General features: G+C 41.8%; 1 protein-coding gene across 1 annotated transcript in view; it reads right to left on the reverse strand.

Annotated features, from left to right (window-relative positions):
• The window catches only part of NLK (nemo like kinase), a 226,252-nt gene that overhangs the window by 61,351 nt on the left and 145,296 nt on the right, over window positions 1-19,605 (reverse strand). Inside the window, exons 4-6 of the mRNA XM_075335303.1 lie at window positions 11,599-11,705; window positions 3,842-3,927; window positions 2,606-2,815 (exon numbers count right to left, since the gene is read on the reverse strand). Of these exons, the coding sequence (XP_075191418.1) occupies window positions 2,606-2,815; window positions 3,842-3,927; window positions 11,599-11,705 (403 nt within the window). The remainder of the gene's footprint in view (window positions 1-2,605; window positions 2,816-3,841; window positions 3,928-11,598; window positions 11,706-19,605) is intronic.

The following is a 19,605-nucleotide window of genomic DNA, read 5'->3' on the forward strand; positions in this document are numbered from 1 at the left end:
AAGTAGGCATTTTTTATTCTATACCGCTTGTTTTATAGGGGCTTTTACCTCTTAATATACAAAAATCTGTATCAAAGTTTGGCTGTGAATATGGGAGCATTTCAACATTGTCGTTCCATAATTAGAAGTCTACAACATTTCCAAAACCCCCATTCTAGATTTATAGGATCATTCTCGGAATCAAATTCTTGCTTACATTTATTATGACCCAAATTCTTACAAAAGGTTCTTAATACAGCTACACATTGTAGAACTGTTCGGCTATGTCCATAAGGTTAGTATTTGCTCCAAAATCAAGATTGTTGCCAGGAAAAAAAAAAAAAAAAAAAAAAATCACTGTGTAAAATATACGCGTTTTTGATGCATATTTTTCATTTGAATGTGTGAAAAAGGTTGCAAAAAATGGACATGCTGAAGATGAGAAAAATGCTCTGAAGGTTCAAATCTGCAAGGAAAAAAGCAGCATGTGTACGAGATTTCAGAAATTTCATGCACTTTGCAGACACTGTAAAAAAAAAAAAAAAAAGTGTTTTTGTGGCAAAAATGCGCAGAAAAAAAAATGCCAAAAACAACATGTGACGAAGCCCTTAGTGGCTTTCTGTTGTTGGGCATAGCAGTAGAAGACTCATTTAGGACAGATCTGCGTCCCAAGCTCAGGGAAGGCCACAGATCAAGGCAGATATAGATTGGTCGTTTTGCCAGAGTTGTCATATTTTCTAATACCATTCTTGCCAAAGACGATAACCCATTTCAGATCAAATCTAATTGATTGATTAAAATAAAAAAGTGTAATACCTAACTTGTGGTCAGCAATAGTTGGCCATTTCTAAGCATCATCTTGTCCCAGATCTCCCTTCCACACATGAAATGATTGGGAGATCTGCGACATCGCTAGCACCCGCCCCCGTCGTTGGTGCGATATGTGGTGATCGCTGCCGTAGCGAACATTATCGCTACGGCAGCGTCACACGCAAATACCTGTTCTGCGACGTCGCTGGAGACACCGAACAATCCCTCCTTCAAGGGGGAGGTACATTCGGCATCACAGCGAGATGAGCGGCCGGAACATGCCGCCCACCTCCTTCCTTCCTCATTGCCGGTGGTGAAGGCAGGTAGAGGAGATGTTAGTCGTTCCTGCGGTGTCACACACAGCGATGTATGCAGCCGCAGGAACGACAAACAACCAGTGGCATGCATCACCAACGATCTTATGAAAAAGAGGGACGTGTCGACGATTTTTGACGTTTTTGCGATCGTTGATAGTCGCTCCTTGGTGTCACACACTGCGATTTTGCCAACGACGCCGGATGTGCGTCACTAACGATGTGACCCCGACGATATATCGTTAGCGATGTCGCAGAGTGTAAAGCACCCTTTGGACCTCATGAACATTCTGCTTGCCATTTAATGTATCCCTTTAAACGTGCGCATAAGAGTTACTGTGCGGCCTTCTCTATAACTTAAAGGGGTTATTCCCTTTCTGGTAATGTTCGACACTAGCTGCAGCTCACTAGAAAACAAACTGAGCTGTGCTCACCTTCCCCAGGTCCACCAGTGCGTCTCCACCGCTGCTCCCAGTGTCTGGTAGTGGCTGCGTTGCTGGCATCCCGCCAATTGTCGTCCGCTGCTCTGAAGAAGGCGTCCGTCTACACCGATTGTCTAGCACATCGACGTCAGACAATGCCAGAAACTGGGAGCAGTGGCCATGACTCACCGATGTAAATGTGGAAAGGGAGTCCAGAGTGGTAGGTGGGTTTTTGTACAAGCTACAGTCAGGGCAGAATATTGTCTGAAAGGAGACAACCCCTTTAATTCATAGAAATTTGTAGCCAAAAGGTACAGGCATTCAAAAGATAGTGAATATAGTAAGTAGTCTTGCTTGGATTTTAAATCAATCTGGATATTATACAATAGTTGGTATTATCCTTGGGAGTAGAAAAAGTGAGGAGATGAACACTTTTTGTCCGAATGTGAGAAATGGATGATGGATCTAGTGGCGATGCCAGCGAAGATGTTGTATAGTCAGATCATCTTATTTCTGATGTAAATCATCTTATTTCTGATGTAAATCATTATATGCCCTCATTGTGATGGTAAAAACGCTACCACCCTCGACTTTGCCAACCTCACAAGAAACCGTATTTTTCGGACTATAAGATGCACCCTGGTTTTAGAGGAGGAAAATAAAATTTTAAGCAAAAAATGTGGTCATTACACACTATTATGGGGCGATAATCTGCTGCTGACACTGTTATGGGGGTAATGTCCCCAAATTCTCTACTAAGGTACCCCATCCTGGTAATTATCCTCCTGCCTTGTATGTGTAAACCCCCATCTTGCTATAAACCCCCAGACTTAAGACTATAAGACGCACCCCCACTTTCCCCCAACATTTGCGGGAAAAAAAAAGTGTGTCTTCTAGTCGAAAAATACGGTACTTTCTTCCACCAACAGATGACATTGAGGTCGTCCCTAGAGGCTCGATACAATTAGGTATAAAAACAGATCAAACTACAAAAGCAAAGCATGTAGAAAATACAAACAATATACACAGTGGATATTTTGAAAAATATAAAACTTGTGTGTCTTACAGTAATAAAGTTACCTGCTGTATTGGACTTTGCGCCTGAAATAATATTCTTCGCCCAAGCAGCTCTGCAAAGATGCATCCTACAGACCAGATGTCTATAGCATTAGTGTAATGACGACTCCCCATTAGGATTTCAGGAGCCCGGTAATACTGAGTGACAACTTCCTGAGTCATGTGTCGAGATTCATCAAGCTCTTCTACCCTTGCCAATCCAAAGTCACAAATCTAGTAAGGGAGAAAAAGAAAAAAAACAAAAAACCACAAAGTAAAAATTAGTATTTCGCATAACCAACAAATAAATTCTACCAACTGGAGGTGCTGCACGCAGGGTGATTATGCACATAAGGTGGGTGAAGATGCACGCAAGGGGATGATGCACGCAAGGGGATGATGCACGCAAGGGGATGATGCAATGTGATCACTCCTCTGCATCAAGTGGTAGATTTAAAGGGGTAAGAAAAAAAAAAAAAAAAAAAAAGGCTCCTAATACCAGGGAAAGCTGTAGTGCTTAAGGAGAATGTATCACAGCACCCAGCTGTCATTGCAGCATATAAGAAAACATATATAAAAGGGCAATGCTTTCTATACTTAGCCATATGGGATGATCCCACACTAGACTTCAGGGGTCTTATAGGACATTTGGATTGCTCGAAAATAAAGTGTTTCTTATTACTCAAGTCTAGCTCCAAATGTCTTGGCCATGAGCAGAAGAAATGAAGTCCCAATCAGATGAAGAATGAATGAGATACAATCCTGTTCATCAGTCACCTGACTGCTGCAGCCAATCAGTGATCTCTGAGGTCAGGACATCACTTTCAATGGCAGTGGAGACCACTGAAGTGGCAAGGAATATTCAATGGCCAAGTAGTAACTTATTTTTTATTTTACAATGCTATTTTCCCTTTCTCTGCAAGATTTTAAAAAGTCCCCTGAAAATCCATTTAACATTTGGGCAGAGAGTAAAATTAAATCAATAGTAACATAAGACAACTCCCGTTGGTGCAGATGTTACTTCTCCGCTAATGGAGAATGTATTATCCCCGTTATAGGGGCTTCGATGGCAAGATACAAACTAATCCTTCTGTTACCGGCAGAGATAAAGCTGGGAGAAATATTCACTATTCCTTTTTGATATTAATAACCAGCCTTAGAGTTTACATCGCCCTGTGCACTGGAGAAGATCACACACCACATGTATCCTACAAGACCGGTAATTACATTTGCATTAGAATAATCTAAGAGGAAAATTACCTTGAGCACACAGTTGCTGTTCACGAGTAGATTCCCTGGTTTAATGTCTCGATGTAAAATGCCAGCTGAATGTAAATACTTCAGACCTAATGCCAAGGGAGGGGTAGAAAAGAGAATAGAAATGCTTAAATTTTGTCATTGCACTCTGAATTTTGGTAGTGGAGACTCTTACATAAAAATCAGTGCAGCCCCTGATGACAAATTGTTTCAGGGCTGTGAAAGAAGCAGGGTGACTGACTGCAGCGCTGCCCCACAGCGTCTATCACTGCTCCCTAATGACTATTTGAAGGCAGTCTCAAAAGCAGGGCCTGTGGCAGTGATCGCTGAAGATGGAAATGGGACAGAAGCTGCAGCCACTTCACTACTTGTTCCTACCTGAAACAGAAGGTCATCAGGAGACTCTGGTTATAGAAGCTGTGGGACAGCGCTGCAGTCACTCGCTGTGCTTCTATCACTGCCCCCTAATGACTATTTCATGGAAAGAGACGGCAGTGTCAGAAGCAGGACTGTGGCAGTGGTCACTGGAGATGCAAATGGCAGGAACAGAAGCTGCGGTCACTTCACTTCCTGCCCCTCCCTGAAAAAGGAGGTTATCAGGAGATTGCCGGGATAGAAGCTGTGGCGGTAGGTGACCACAGCATCGCCCCTGATGACGTCCTGTTCTACGGGATAGGTAGAATTGTAAGGAATTTTATAATAAAGCTAATTATAGAAGCTGATAGGGCTTAAAGATTGATATTTATAAAGTGCAATATACAGTACAGACTAAAAGTTTGGACACACCTCCTCATCTCTAGAACAACTGTTAAGAGGAGACTTTGTGCAGCAGGCCTTCATGGTAAAATAGCTGCTAGGAAACCACTGCTAAGGACAGGCAACAAGCAGAAGAGACTTGTTTGGGCTAAAGAACACAAGGAATGGACATTAGACCAGTGGAAATCTCTGCTTTGGTCTGATGAGTCCAAATTTGAGATCTTTGGATCCAACTACCGTGTCTTTGTAGAAAAGGTGAACGGATGGACTCTACTAGTCTAGACTTAAAAACAGAGAATTCAGCCCTGCGTCTCCCATCTCACAGGGTTTTTTTTCTGTTTACTTGCAATGTTAGTTTAAGCCTCTTATCTTCATCATTAGTGGGTCTCAGCAGCATGTGAGCTCTAGTCAGACTATCCCCATTTGGGATTAGAAGCTTCTGTCTAAGGAAATGTGCACTGAAAGCCTGGTGTGTGCAGGGGCATCTCTCCCAGCATCGTTAGATGCAAAATCTCACATCTTTCACTGTGTCAGAATGGTTGCACACAGTAATCTAAGTGATACATCTTTGAACTCCTGGCCCCTTTGCCTAAATCATGCTGCTCTCAAATGAGGTAGCAAAATCCTGCTAAAAGATTCCCTTTAAAGGGAATCTGTCACTAGGTTTTTGCTCCCCCATCTGAGAGCAGCATAATGTAGACACAGAGACCCTGGTTCCAGTGATGTGTCACTTACTGAGCTGCTTGCTGTCATTTTGATAAAAATCAATGTGTTCTCTGCTGCAGATCTAGAAGTTCTACAGAGCTCATGAATATGCTTCACTACCTGCAGCAGGCCAAGTAGTCCTCTAAGGATATAGTGTACTGCTGATTAATCAGTGATTTTATCAAAATTACACTAAGCAGCCAAGTGAAACACTGGTAGAATCAGCATCTCTACCCTTACATTATGCTACTCTCAGATCAGATGGCAAAAACCTGGTGAAAGATTACCTTTAAAATACATTGTCCATTAATACTGCCTGCACTACCACCAACAGATGCTGCATGGCACATATGGTAGCTCTAGGACAGTGTGTCATGTATAGTGCCTCTAAGGCCTCTTTCACACATCCATGGAAAATGCACACGGTTTTTCACGGACGTGTTGAAGGTGCGTATGGCCATCAGTGCGCAGTGATTTTGGCACACGTGTGTTCTCCACGTGCTATCCATGATGACACAAGGCATTCAGTAATTTTTAAGCAACAGCAAAATGGAGAGGAAGGATCCAGCACAAATTCCTTGTTGATAAAAAGTTTTTCTTATTCTTTATTGAAGTTTTAAAAGCAAAAACAAAAGGAGACCGAAGATGGGAAACATACATTAAAGCATGGGTGCTCTTAACGCGTTTCTGACTTAAAATAAAAACAAACTAAGTCCTTAATCATAATTGAAGTCCGAAACGCGTTAAGGACTTAGTTTGTTTTTATTTTAAGTCAGAAACGCGTTAAGAGCACCCATGCTTTAATGTATGTTTCCCATCTTCGGTCTCCTTTTGTTTTTGCTTTTAAAACTTCAATAAAGAATAAGAAAAACTTTTTATCAACAAGGAATTTGTGCTGGATCCTTCCTCTCCATTTTGCTGTTGCTTATCCCATGCTGGCGTGGACCTACCAGCGGACCCTTGCACCCTAAGGATTTGAGCAGTTTGGCTAGCAGGTGAGCTGAATCTTTTTCTCCCTTCCACACATTCAGTAATTTTTACTCATCTGTCACCGGCGGGTCATAGGTGCAGTAAATATTCATGAGCATAACGAGCGGGTCCAAAAGCATGTGACAGCAGCGCCGGAGACAGCAGAGTATATATATAAAAAAAAAAAAAACATTTTATTTTAAAGATGTGTGTTTTCTCCGGTACGTGGCACACTGATGTCACACGGATCACATCAGTGTGTGGTCCGTGTGACATCAGTGCTGCCGGAGAAAATCGGACTTGTCTGCATATGGACACACGTCCATGTGAAAACATTGATTTTAATAGGTCTGCGAATGTCCGTATGAAAAAGGACGTCATACGCACCCGAATCACTGACGCATGAAGGGGGTCTAAGGGACATAATATTTTCCCCTACAGTTGCTTTTGGCGGGGGGGGCACATCCAATAGTCTCTGAAATGGAGCATGCCACATTTCTTTTGCCGTAGAACGTCCACGTGCCACCATCCTGGACTCGTAGGAAATACGCATTCTGCAAAACAGTGGCGAGGACTCACCTAAGCAAGTGATGGCCAAGTGATATTTATAGTGTTGATACGGGAACAGCAAGTAGAGACTGAGGGGTTGGGGTAGCGTATCTGTAAAGTATTGCGTTTCATTCATTTTCTTTCTTTGCCCAATCATAACCATTTTTTATATGTGGTGGATATTGGTCATGTAATTTGTGGCATTCTTTAACTGAAAACCTTGAATAATTAATTATACGAGAAGATAATCAATGGGGTCAGACAAACCGTTTTAAAGTAAAACGTTGATCGGTAATAATTCACTTCATGTCCAGTATTGCAGACCCGCCTTGATGTAAGGAGACGTTGTGGCCGCCGCTGTGTTTTATTTCTAGCCTCCTCCGGCACGTCACTTTATAGTAATCGCTATAGTTCCCCAGTAACAGGTAATTATCACCTATTATAGCATTGCCGGCTGGTTGTTCCAGATCACTCCCACATTCTCCTCCGTGGCAGGGATTCAGTTTCAGTCCTCTAGTCTTCTCTGGATTTTCTGTAATCCCCTATAACTACGCTGTGGTAACGCTAACAATACCCACTACACCCCGCCGTCAATGGTGGGACGCTGCTCTTTAAATAGTATAGCGCTTGTCTAATTTAACTAGACATCCACAGCGATGATTAACCATGTATTATCCCACGCTGTACTATGAACTGGTTAATTTTATTTTAACTCTGCGCGGTGGGGAATCACCTTGAATATTGTATGCGGCCTATCTGCAGTAATGTAACAGGGAGCTGTCATTGGAGCAGGTGTCCACAGCGTGTAGGTGCAATGTCCCAGCATAGTCAACACAACGGCCTCCTGAAACCCACATCAAGGTGAAATGAGCGCGGGGTTTATACACACAGTGATTTTATAAAAAGAAGAAATCGACAAATCCTTTTGATGCAAACATTTTAACAAAATAAGTTGACATTGTGCAAATCCCCGACACAGCTGCTGCTCCCCCCAACAAGTAAGTCAGGCCTCATTCAGACGTCAGTGATTGTTCTCCTTTGTGAAAAGCATGGACTGTGTCCATCATTGTGCTGGATCAGATTTTCCTTAGTGTCTGATCCACGTGCCGGTTTTTCCATCAGTGACTTACTTGCATTTGCAGTTTTATCTCTCTTTTACTAAGTATTCTCCCATTCCTTAAAGTGATAAAAACAGTGTAGATTACACGCAGATGTCATCCATGTGCGGTCTGTCATTTACACGGCTCTATAGACTTGTATGGGCGATTTTCATCAGCCCATACAAAAAGAGAATTGCCGGCTCTCTCCGTAGTCTGATAATATATTGATTATATATTTATTCTTGGTGGTGAGAATTTGCAGGAACATGTATACCCCTCATTTGATATCCCCCCCGAAAAAGAAAAAAAAAAAATAATAATAATATATGTCTTCGTGACTTTACGCTGAAAAAAAAAAAACAAAAAAAAAAAACAAAAAAACAAACAAACCACAAAAAGGCCACAAATAATTGTAAAAGGAAAAAAAATGAATGGACAGGTGAACAGAACCATAGATTATGATGGGCATAAGTTCTATCCATAAAAAATCCCAAGGTGAACATGTACATAAAAACGGGCGTCTGAACAGGGCCCAAGCATCATTACATTGTGCCCACTGGAACCAATGGGCAGACTTTGTAATTCACTAGCATGCAAGGAGGAGTTGGTGTGTATCGATTTACAGGACCCGGCCCACTGGACTAGACAGGAGCCATATGTTAACTGACTGCATCCACGACTCCTCTTGTTGAGTAGCAGGCCTGGCATGACATCACAAGTGCGTCATGACGCAATGATGCCGTCACGACAAGCAAACAAACCAACAGAGGGGCAGTCGTTTAAGACTGTTCTCAGGACGCTCGTCCGGTGACCGCAGATTACAGACATGGCTGATGTATCCATTCCACTGATTGCACCAAATCTAAATGTTATATCTTATATGGCCCTGCTCATTATATGAGACGATAATTTATAACATAGTGTAGGGACTCCCCTATAGAGATTTGATGTGGCAGAGGGGCTCAAATCATTGATCTATCATTTGCAAAAAATCTCATTGAATTGTTACAGTAGGAATGAATTTGTGAATATTACACTTTTTATTTTTTCATTCTTGCATGCCATTCATAGGCAGTGCTGGCTCCCGCCCTGTTTGCACCAAATCTAATGCAGGGTCATCAGGACAAAACCAGCAACTTTATCGCGAGCTAATTGAGGATTTCTGAGAACTGCTTCAAGTACCTTCATATGCCCCAAAAAACAAAACAGAAACAAAAAAACAAAAAACAGTCGGTGGCTGCTGATAAATTTAGCATTTGCTAATCAGGGTTACTTATGTCTTTGCATACAAAGATATTAATATACCTCATTGTAACAAAATTCTGCTCATCACGCTAGGAATATTTAGGGTCATGGATCATCAGTATCACAGCTCGGTCATCAGCAGATAAGAAAATAGCAAACTTTACAAGGCAATATTACATACACTAAGTGAGTGCACATACAAGTGAGGCCGGTATATATAGCACATGATACTGCTGATGAGAGCTCTACTGTATTTACTGACAGTGACATGTGGAATGTATAAACCCTGTATCATGGGAAAGATCTGAACCAGCGACCCGCCATTCCCAATAGCATTTAAGATCAGGCAAGTTTCCTTTTAGAAAAGGAACCGAAAACTGATCACTACAGTTATTTCTACTATGGTAGCATGATCTGTTTTGGGGAGAATAAAAAGCAGGAAAAAAAAAAAGTAAATAAAGTTCATATACAGGTTTTGTTCAATTAAATTAGTTGATTTTTTTTAAAAATGTTATCAGTTTGCATCTGTTCAATCTGCTGTCAGGTTTTAAGATGGACAAAAGAAAAAAAAAAAAAAGATACTTACGGCTAGTACAACCCCTTGAAAACTGATGACAAGGCAAATTTTGTAGACCCGTCAGTCTAATGATAATGTACTTCAATTTTACAGAATACCATAAACCTTTAAGGCTATGTACAATGTCTTCTAGAAACTGGCAAGATTCCTGAACTTAGTAAGGCATCAATGATGATGTTCATCCAACTATAAATGGGGGCTGGGTGTTAAAGGTGCAATATTGCCACTAGAACAGGAGGCAATACACAACAGGAAAGCAGGCAAACCTGACAATTTTGACAGTACCTTATATACACAGAACTCCTAACAAATGAAGTTTGGGTGAAATAGGATGGCACATGTTAAATTTCAATATGCCCAATCTTTGTGCTCACTGGAGATTAGCTACCACTCTTCTTTCAATTGACAACATACAGTATATTGAGAGAAGAGCGCATATGGGGTAGAGTGGAAACGTTATTGATGAAACAAGTGTTTGGCAGATATACACTGAGGTTGTATGGCCACCCTAAGGCCCTCCTTACACAAAAGGCCGTCAGCTGAACACGCCAATATCAACAATTGATTGTCAGGGGAATTAAAGGTGTAGCCCAAAGTAAAACTAAATTTCCACCTAAATCTTTATCAATTTAGGGCCATAACCTAAACTATTTTTTAACTACATTATCTAAATGCTTTTCTAGATTTTTTTTTCCCCCATTTCCTGTCTGATGACTTAATTTGAGAATCCCAGTGCATTCTCAGATACTAAACGAAGAGTCATCAGAGCAAGAGGCACTATACTTTATCACCAGCCACAGCGCTGCTGCGCTGGCTAAACCCAGGACCTTTATCCTCAAGCGACTCTTGACTAAGACCCAGGCGGGGGTCGAAACGTCGAATGACTTCACAGTCACCTTAATAAATGTAAATATTTTTTTGCATCACAATCTATGAGTGCAGTGAATTTATTTATTATCTTGGATTAGACCCATTTTTCACTTGCACCACCACCCACTTGTCTGAGTGCAGACCAATTTTTTTGATGTACCCTCCATGAAAAGAAGCGTCATCACTTACTCTCGTTTCAGGGGCTGCTCCGTCCCTTCCTGCGCTGTGCACTATGTGATCTGCGCAGTGACAGCATACGCTTGGTTGTTGGATCAGAACAGTAATAATCTGCAGCCATCAGAGCGGTGTTAATGCCTGACATGCAGAGACCGGTGACTACTTTAGCAGGGGGGTGGCGCTAGTTTCCTGCATGGCGGGTATTGACGCCGCTTTGTTACCAGCATATTATTACTGTTCTGACCCAAAAACCGAGCGGATGCAGTTACTGTGCAGATCGTAGAAGGACAGGCACAGCAGGGACTGGTCCTGCCCCTGAAATGTCAGTGATAAACGCTTCTTTTCAGTCACTGAAGCCTCTGCCTCCTAATGGTGCTTTGTTTGAGTATCATAACACACACTATGATTCTTGAACAAAGTATCATCAGATAGGAAATAGGAAAAAAAAAAAAAATATAGCCGTTAGTGTAGTTAGGGAATGGTAGGGAATTTTTAATACAAGTATATTAGAGAATAGCTTAGATTATGGCCCCAAATAGATATGGATTTTGATGGAATCTTTGTTAGACTTCAAACCACCTTTTTAAAGGTACTGACATGTCCAACTTCAGATTGCTGATTCTTTTGTTCTCATTGATGGAAGCCACTGTCAGAAGAGTCTACTCCTGTGTATGTTAGATATGACCGAGATAGCGGCTTGTCAAATGATTAGTTGAACCAGTCGTTTAGCTGACACCCATCTAATGTTTGTGAGGGGTTTCAAGTCTTTAACTAGTGGTTATATCACAGAATATAAAGTAAATGAAACTTACCTCTTAAAATCTGATACAAAAAAACCTTGACATGATCGGAGCTGAGCGGCTGAGGAGAGACGATGATCTTATGAAGGTCACTCTGCATTAACTCGGTGACAACATATCTGAGCAATCAGTTAAGGTGAACACAGGAGAAAACACCTATTTACCAAATGGCAAAGACTCAATCAATCTCAAATCAATATTAAAATCTATCAGAATCAAATAATATCAAAATAAATATCAATCAATATCAATTACCACCACCATCACCATCACCTCCTCATCATCACCATCATCACACTGCAGATAAAAAGTCATGCATTTAAGTTACAAAACAAACTCAAATCTATAATATTTGTTTACAGATAATTCATTTGTATGTTAAGAAATAAAAAGAACTAAAAAACACAATTTATCCTGTTTATTTAGTTTTCATAAATTACCTTCATCAGAAATCGAACAATAACTTCTATATTAAAAAGACTTATAGGAAAGAAATGTTTTCATGAACATTCACATTCTGTTACTCAAGTCACAATCTTTGGATAATCCATGCATTTCTTGTGAAATACTGACTTACAATGTTAATTATATGAAATAAAAAAAAAAAAAAAAATTCAATAGGTGGAAAAATGTTTTTTTCCCAGTAGACTAAGGTCTCCTGACACTTCTGTAACAGACTGACTACACTGCTCTTCCCATAGCGAACAGATTGGCAGCTGATAAAAGGAACCTGTCACCATGAAAATGCCATCCAATCTGCAGCCATACTGGTATACAGAGCGATGTATAGTTTTGTGAGAAAAGATACAGTATAACCTGTTTCCATCATTAAAACCTGCGCTCTTTTTTGGATAATTCAGTCCAGTGTGCGGTCCCCATCAGTGACTGACAACTTCCTTTGTATAAGGGAGCATTCAGACGACTCTATAAAATCGTTCCGAGATCGGACCGCCATGTTCGGACTGTCCGCCGCTAGCCCGACCAGATATTTAGTTTTGCCTGCAATATGGTACAGTTTCATACTGGGCTACAAATCGCCCCACATTCCCTTACCAATGATAATACATCACTTCTAAGACCTCATTTAGACATCAGCGTTTCTTCAAGTACAAAAGAAAAAAAAAAATGCTACGAGTGTCTTTAGTGTGTTGGATCAGAGTTTCATAAGTGCGAGGTCAGCGTGTCCATTTTTACCATCAGCGATGTTCATGTATGTAAAAAATAATTAAAAAAAAACCCGACAAGGCTTATTCAGGATGCCACCCATGTGCTAGCCGTGACTTTCATGCACCCACAGACTTGTATAGATAGGTTTTATCCATGATGTTGGAAAGGACTGGGTAGCTTCCCGATTTTTTTAGTTTTCGATTTTTTATTTTTATGCCAACACAATATGCAACATTCCATCTCCCATCTACCCTTCATAATAGGCAATGCCTCAGCTCCCCTCATCCCTTCCCAATAGGCAACGTTCCAGCATCCTTCCTCCTTTCACAATAAGCTGATATTCCAGTTCCTCGCCTTCCTCCACAATAGGTGATCTTCCAGCTCCCCTGCACCCTTCACAATAGGTGATCTTCCAGCTCCCCTCCACCCTTCACAATAGGTGATCTTCCAGCTCCCCTGCACCCTTCACAATAGGTGATCTTCCAGCTCCCCTGCACCCTTCACAATAGGTGATCTTCCAGCTCCCCTGCACCCTTCACAATAGGTGATCTTCCAGCTCCCCTGCACCCTTCACAATAGGTGATCTTCCAGCTCCCCTGCACCCTTCACAATAGGTGATCTTCCAGCTCCCCTGCACCCTTCACAATAGGTGATCTTCCAGCTCCCCTGCACCCTTCACAATAGGTGATCTTCCAGCTCCCCTGCACCCTTCACAATAGGTGATCTTCCAGCTCCCCTGCACCCTTCACAATAGGTGATCTTCCAGCTCCCCTGCACCCTTCACAATAGGTGATCTTCCAGCTCCCCTGCACCCTTCACAATAGGTGATCTTCCAGCTCCCCTGCACCCTTCACAATAGGTGATCTTCCAGCTCCCCTGCACCCTTCACAATAGGTGATCTTCCAGCTCCCCTCCACTCTTCACAATAGGTGATCTTCCAGCTCCCCTGCACCCTTCACAATAGGTGATCTTCCAGCTCACCTCCACTCTTCACAATAGGTGATCTTCCAGCTCCCCTGCACCCTTCACAATAGGTGATCTTCCAGCTCCCCTGCACCCTTCACAATAGGCAACGTTCCAGCTCACTTCCTCCATTCAAAATAGGCAACGTTCCAACATTCCTCCACTTTTCACAATAGGTGATGTTCCAGCTCACCTCCTCACTTCACAATAGGGAATGTTCCAGCTCCCCTTCTCCCTTTACAGTAGGCTGATGTTCAGCTCACCTCCTGCCTTCAAAATAGGCAACAATCCCGCTCACTTCCACAATGAGCGATAGTACAGCTCCCCTCCACCCTTCACAATAGGTGATCTTCCAGCTCCTCTCCTCCCTTCACAATAGGCAACGTTACAGCTCCTCTCCTCCCTTCACAATTGGCGATGTTCTAGCTCACCTCCCTTCACAATAGGCAATGTTCCAGCTCACCTCCTCCCCGTCCCTTCACAATGACCTCTGCTCAAATGCGGCAGTCTAGAGAGTCTAATAATCACCGTGAAAGTTGCAAAATTTTTTCCATATCATATCGTTATCAAAAATCAAGGGGAAAAATTAAAGGAAATAAAAACAATAACTAGTTTTAATCAAGAGGTGATTTTATGCTGAAATATTCTCTTCATGCAAATTTAAAAATAAATAAAATAGTGTCCTGGGGTCCACATGTCAATGATTGCATACTACTTGATTTTCCTTTATGCCCCCCACGTGCATGAGCCCAGCATCCGATATACTGCGGCCATGGTGTGGTAGACATTGCCATATCACCAGAGAGGAAACATACGGGTGTCTACCAGTGAAAGACACATAAAATCCAGCAAAGGAAAGAACAAATACATCTAAAACATCATTATATTTCCCCAGCAGCGAACACAGATAATTAAAAAAAAAAAAAAAAAATTGCCGAAGAGAGCAGGAAAATAAAAAAATTACTACATCTGACAGACCATTATGTCGCGGCTCTGCCTTATCCCTGATGCAATTAGGTCCAATCAGAAGCCAAAAGCTTCAAACCTCGCTTCATCAAAGAGAGAAGACCTCAGCAAAAAAATGTTCTTTATTTTAGTAGGTCAGATGTAGCCGCACACGAGGGACTGAAGTGTGCAGCAGGGGGACGCAGTCTTCCGGGGGGGACCCTGAATAAGATTGTAGGTCTAGACAGCTGGCACCAATATGGCACAATGCATACCCTTTAGTCTTATCGATATACAATGAAAGGAAAAAAAAAATCCAAATAAAAGCCTCCACATACGTTGCGAGGCCAACTAAAGCAGTTGGAATTACATGAAGGGCTTAATGGCACCTGCCCCTTCCAGGCCCGAGCTATACTAAGTGGCACTCGCTTGAAAGAGACTTGGAGGTGCCATTGAAGTGAAAAGAGGCAATGCCACCATTGTCTGTGGGTAATTTAATGAGGGCATCAGAATAGGAACGAGTGACGAGAGTGTTTGATGTTCCTGCTCGCTCTAGATGTGACAGCCTCTCAAACAGATGGTGCCCAAGTGGGTTAAAACTTCCGTTCGAGCCTTAAATGTTAATAACAGACAGGAAAGCTGGCATCGGCCTCGCAGCAGACTTCATCCACATGCACTTCTATTTTATTTTATGGCTGGAGTAACAGGTGACGAGCGAAAATAAATGATCCGTGTTCACAACTTCGGAATTAGATCATTTCTGGGAGCTCTACCCACATATTAATCATCGCTCGGTGAACTTAAAAAAATGCCATTAAAGCTCTTCAACTTGTTCTCCAGGAGAAATGTGGGCCAATTATTTCTGCCGGGGACATATAAAACAAATGGCCGTACACCGCAGAGCAGCGGAGCCTAACATTTTTTAGGAGTGCTGGTACCGGATGTGCCATTACTCTGACCGCGACCATTGTCAGGGTTTTCTAGAGCTATAACAATTGGGGAAAACAAAAATAAACCCCATGAGGAGTCTCAAAGCACGGGGAGGGGGGGGGGGGGCACTCCACAGCAGCAGATTACATTTTTCATTCAATCTTCTTAATCATATACATTAGAAATTAATATAAGTCACTCAAACTTTCAGCGCTTTCTATGTTTGAATTACAGATTGTGGAATTGTCCAGGATTAGAAAAGGTGGAATGGGCCGAGTCTTGTATTGCAGCTCAGCCACATGCACTTTTTCTAGTCTCAAGCACCCCCTTTACAAATCTTCTCACATGACAGATGAACTTAAAAGGGAACCAATCACCAGGATTTTAGTATAGAAGCTAAAGCCAGTGCTATATTGTCACTATCAGGCGGATTCTCTACATACCTTTAGTGGGCAGCTCAGATGTAAAGGTTTTGAAATCCAAGAAAGTAAAGTTTATAAAAATTGGCAGCTGCTTGAGTGACAGCAGCTGAGGATCAGATAATGTCTGGGGAGAAATTCATAGTTATCCTCTCCCTCTGTTAGAATTAGCATAAATATTATACAATTGCTGTAACTTTGCACTTCCAGGACCTGTGTGAGGTCATACCCATGTGACAAGAAGGGGCGGGGCCCCCCAGATATCTGGTCCTCAGCTGCTTTCACTCAAGAAGTTGATGATAAACTTTACTTTATTGGATTTCAAAACCTAAACATCCGAGCTGACCACTACAGGTATGTATAGACTCAGCCGGATAGTGCCAGTATAGCACTTTCTTTAGGTTATATACGAAAATCCTGGTGACTGATTCCCTTTAAGGAGAAGCAGCAGAACTAATTGTACCCCATGAGCGAGGCCAGTCTACAAAAGCACTGGTTTGATTTTGCACATGTGCAGCAATACCACTCACCCCACAAAAAAAAAAAAAAAAAAAAAAAAAAACCTCCAAGAAAACAAACTGTGCGTCAATGTTTTCAGTTAACACAATAGTACAAAAAAAAAAAAAAGAAGAAAAAAAAAGGCATAACCCCAAAGTCAAAGGAGCACTCCCAAGAACATCTGCATCTATAAGACATTTGTTGGCGTTTAGTGTTAACACAGTACATTATTAATATGCCTATTGATCGCCAAAGAAAAGGAAGAAAAATAGGAAAGACCTAAAGAAACCAGGTTGGATGACCAAAAAAAAATAATTACATCCCCTGCTTAAAAAGAAAATGGAAACCTACAACAATTGGAAGATAGGGACTATACCTAGGGAAGAATACATGGCAGTTTGCAAGACAAGCGTCAAAGGAGCTAAGGCCGAATACGGATTGAGACTTATAAAAGAGGCCTAGAGTAAGTTAAGGCTACATGCGCACGCTGCGTTTTTTGCTGCGTTTTTGGCTGCAGTTTTGTTGTCAGAACTTTCTGACATTTGACTTCCCAGCAAGGTCTATGAGAAGTGAGATTTGCTGTGCGCATTTTACCTGTTCTCTTTTAAAGGTTTTTTTTTCTTCTTCTGAGTGTGTGGAATAATAGGAAAAACAAGCCATTTGTTTAGTTTTGCATTACAGCTTTTCTCATTAGCAGACTGCAGTTTTTTCTGTGATATACTTAACACCAATGTACTCTACAGTCACACTTAAAAAGGTGTGGGGTATTTTGCGCTGTTCTGGTCCACTAGCCAGAGAAGTCTCCTTCAGGCAACTGCAATGCATTGAACGCTTTATGGAAGTGGATATTAAAACAAAACAAAAAAAAAGGTCCATAAATTCCAGCGGAGCATTCACTGTTCAGGAGTATCAGGTGCACTAATAAAAATGCAACAAAATCTGGAACTAACTGGAAAATTAAAAAAAAAAAAAAAAAAAAAAAAAAAAAAAAGAAGGGGATAGTCATGTGCAGCAGAATTAAAAGCAATGAGCCAGCACTACCATGCTCGGTACTAGCGATGAGCCAGCACTACCATGCTCGGTACTAGCGATGAGCCAGCACTACCATGCTCGGTACTAGCGATGAGCCAGCACTACCATGCTCGGTACTAGTGATGAGCGAGCCCTACCATGCTCGGTACTAGTGATGAGCCAGCACTACCATGCTCGGTACTAGTGATGAGCCAGCACAACCATGCTCGGTACTAGTGATGAGCCAGCACAACCATGCTCGGTACTAGTGATGAGCCAGCACAACCATGCTCGGTACTAGTGATGAGCCAGCACAACCATGCTCGGTACTAGTGATGAGCCAGCACTACCATGCTCGGTACTAGTGATGAGCCAGCACTACCATGCTCGGTACTAGTGATGAGCCAGCACTACCATGCTCGGTACTAGTGATGAGCCAGCACAACCATGCTCGGTACTAGTGATGAGCCAGCACTACCATGCTCGGTACTAGTGATGAGCCAGCACTACCATGCTCAGGTGCTCGGCACTTGTAACTAACAGTTGGATGCTCAGATGAGCACGACTTGAGTACCCAAGTATAAAGGGAGTCAGTGGGAGAAAATTGAGCATTTTTTCAGCAAATCTTACGTAAAAATGCTCAAGTCGGCCATTGACTTCCATTATACTCTAATACTCAAGTCACGCCCATCCGAGCATCCAGCTGCTTGTTAGGAATAGCAAGCACCCATGCATGGGAGTGCTCATTGATCATTATAGCCCACATTTAAGCTGGTTGACAGGACTTTTTTAAAGGGTACACTAATATTTACAAAGACCCTATTAGCCATGGCATGGAAACCTACAAGCTAGCGGTCCAGCATAAACCATAAGGGTCATCAAATGAGAGGACATATCTACGGATAAATCCTTCACACTTCTGTTTCGATATCTTCCAAGAAGAAAACTGCATCATGGTATATACGGTACATAAACTGATAGGGTGACCAGCCTCTAATTCTAAGTAAAAGTGTTTGAAAGAATGATGCAGACACTGACCACAAATTATGCAGACAAGAACAATGAATAAATTCCATTTTTCACAGTCCATCACTCCTGAAGCAGAATGCAGCAGTAATGATGATATTTACATTTTCACAATTCTAGCTAGAAGTGGCAAATAGTGCAACTGCCCATCACCCTCACTGCTTAGTTGGTCCTTAGGACAGGGGCTTCAGGACCAACCTGAGTTTGGAGTATGAAAAAAGAAAAAAAAAAAAATATCGAATGTCAGCACTAGTCATTGGGAAGTACACCGAGGAATCTGCCTGAAAATAGAGGCCTCTATAGAAGCCAATGTACACAACTGACCACAGCCCCACTTATGTGAGAACTGAATCCTTGCTACTAAGGTCACAAGAGCGTATAGAAACCCGCATGAGGTACAGCCATAAAAAAAGGGAGATTTTCATCTCAAATGTTATTAGCATATTAGTTTTTATTCATCAGCAGTTATAAAAATTCACAAGACCAATTTTTCTTCCCATGTTAAAGAACTGCAATGCATCCGTAAAAATTGCCAGAGATTAATTTTTTATTGCACACAGTTAGACTTAAAGAGGACTAACCAACAGGATTTTCCTATATAAGCTAAAGCCAGTGCTATACTGGGGCTATCATGCTGATTCTATACATACCTTTAGTTGTGAGATCGGATGTATACATTCTGAAATACAGGCAAGTGAAGATTGTGCAATGCACAGTTATTTGATGAGCGGTGCAACGGAATATCTAATAGGTGGGTCAGGTTTTGCTAGTTATTCCCACCCCTGTCTGCCTACCTGTCCTTCCTTCCCCTGTCTGTTATTATTGGGGGAGAAAGGACAGGCAGGGGTGGGAATAACTAGCAAAATCCAGCCCACCTATTAGATATTAGATATTCTGCAACACCTATCAATCAAGTAACAGTGCATTTCACAAACTTTACTTGCCTGTATTTCATAAACTATACATACGATCTCTCAACTAAAAGGTATGTATAGAATCAAAATAATAGCTCCAGTATAGAACTGGCTTTAGTTTATAAAATCCTGGTGGTTGGTCCTCC

The sequence above is a fragment of the Anomaloglossus baeobatrachus genome, chromosome 2, assembly GCF_048569485.1.
Source record: "Anomaloglossus baeobatrachus isolate aAnoBae1 chromosome 2, aAnoBae1.hap1, whole genome shotgun sequence".
NCBI lineage: Eukaryota > Metazoa > Chordata > Amphibia > Anura > Aromobatidae > Anomaloglossus > Anomaloglossus baeobatrachus.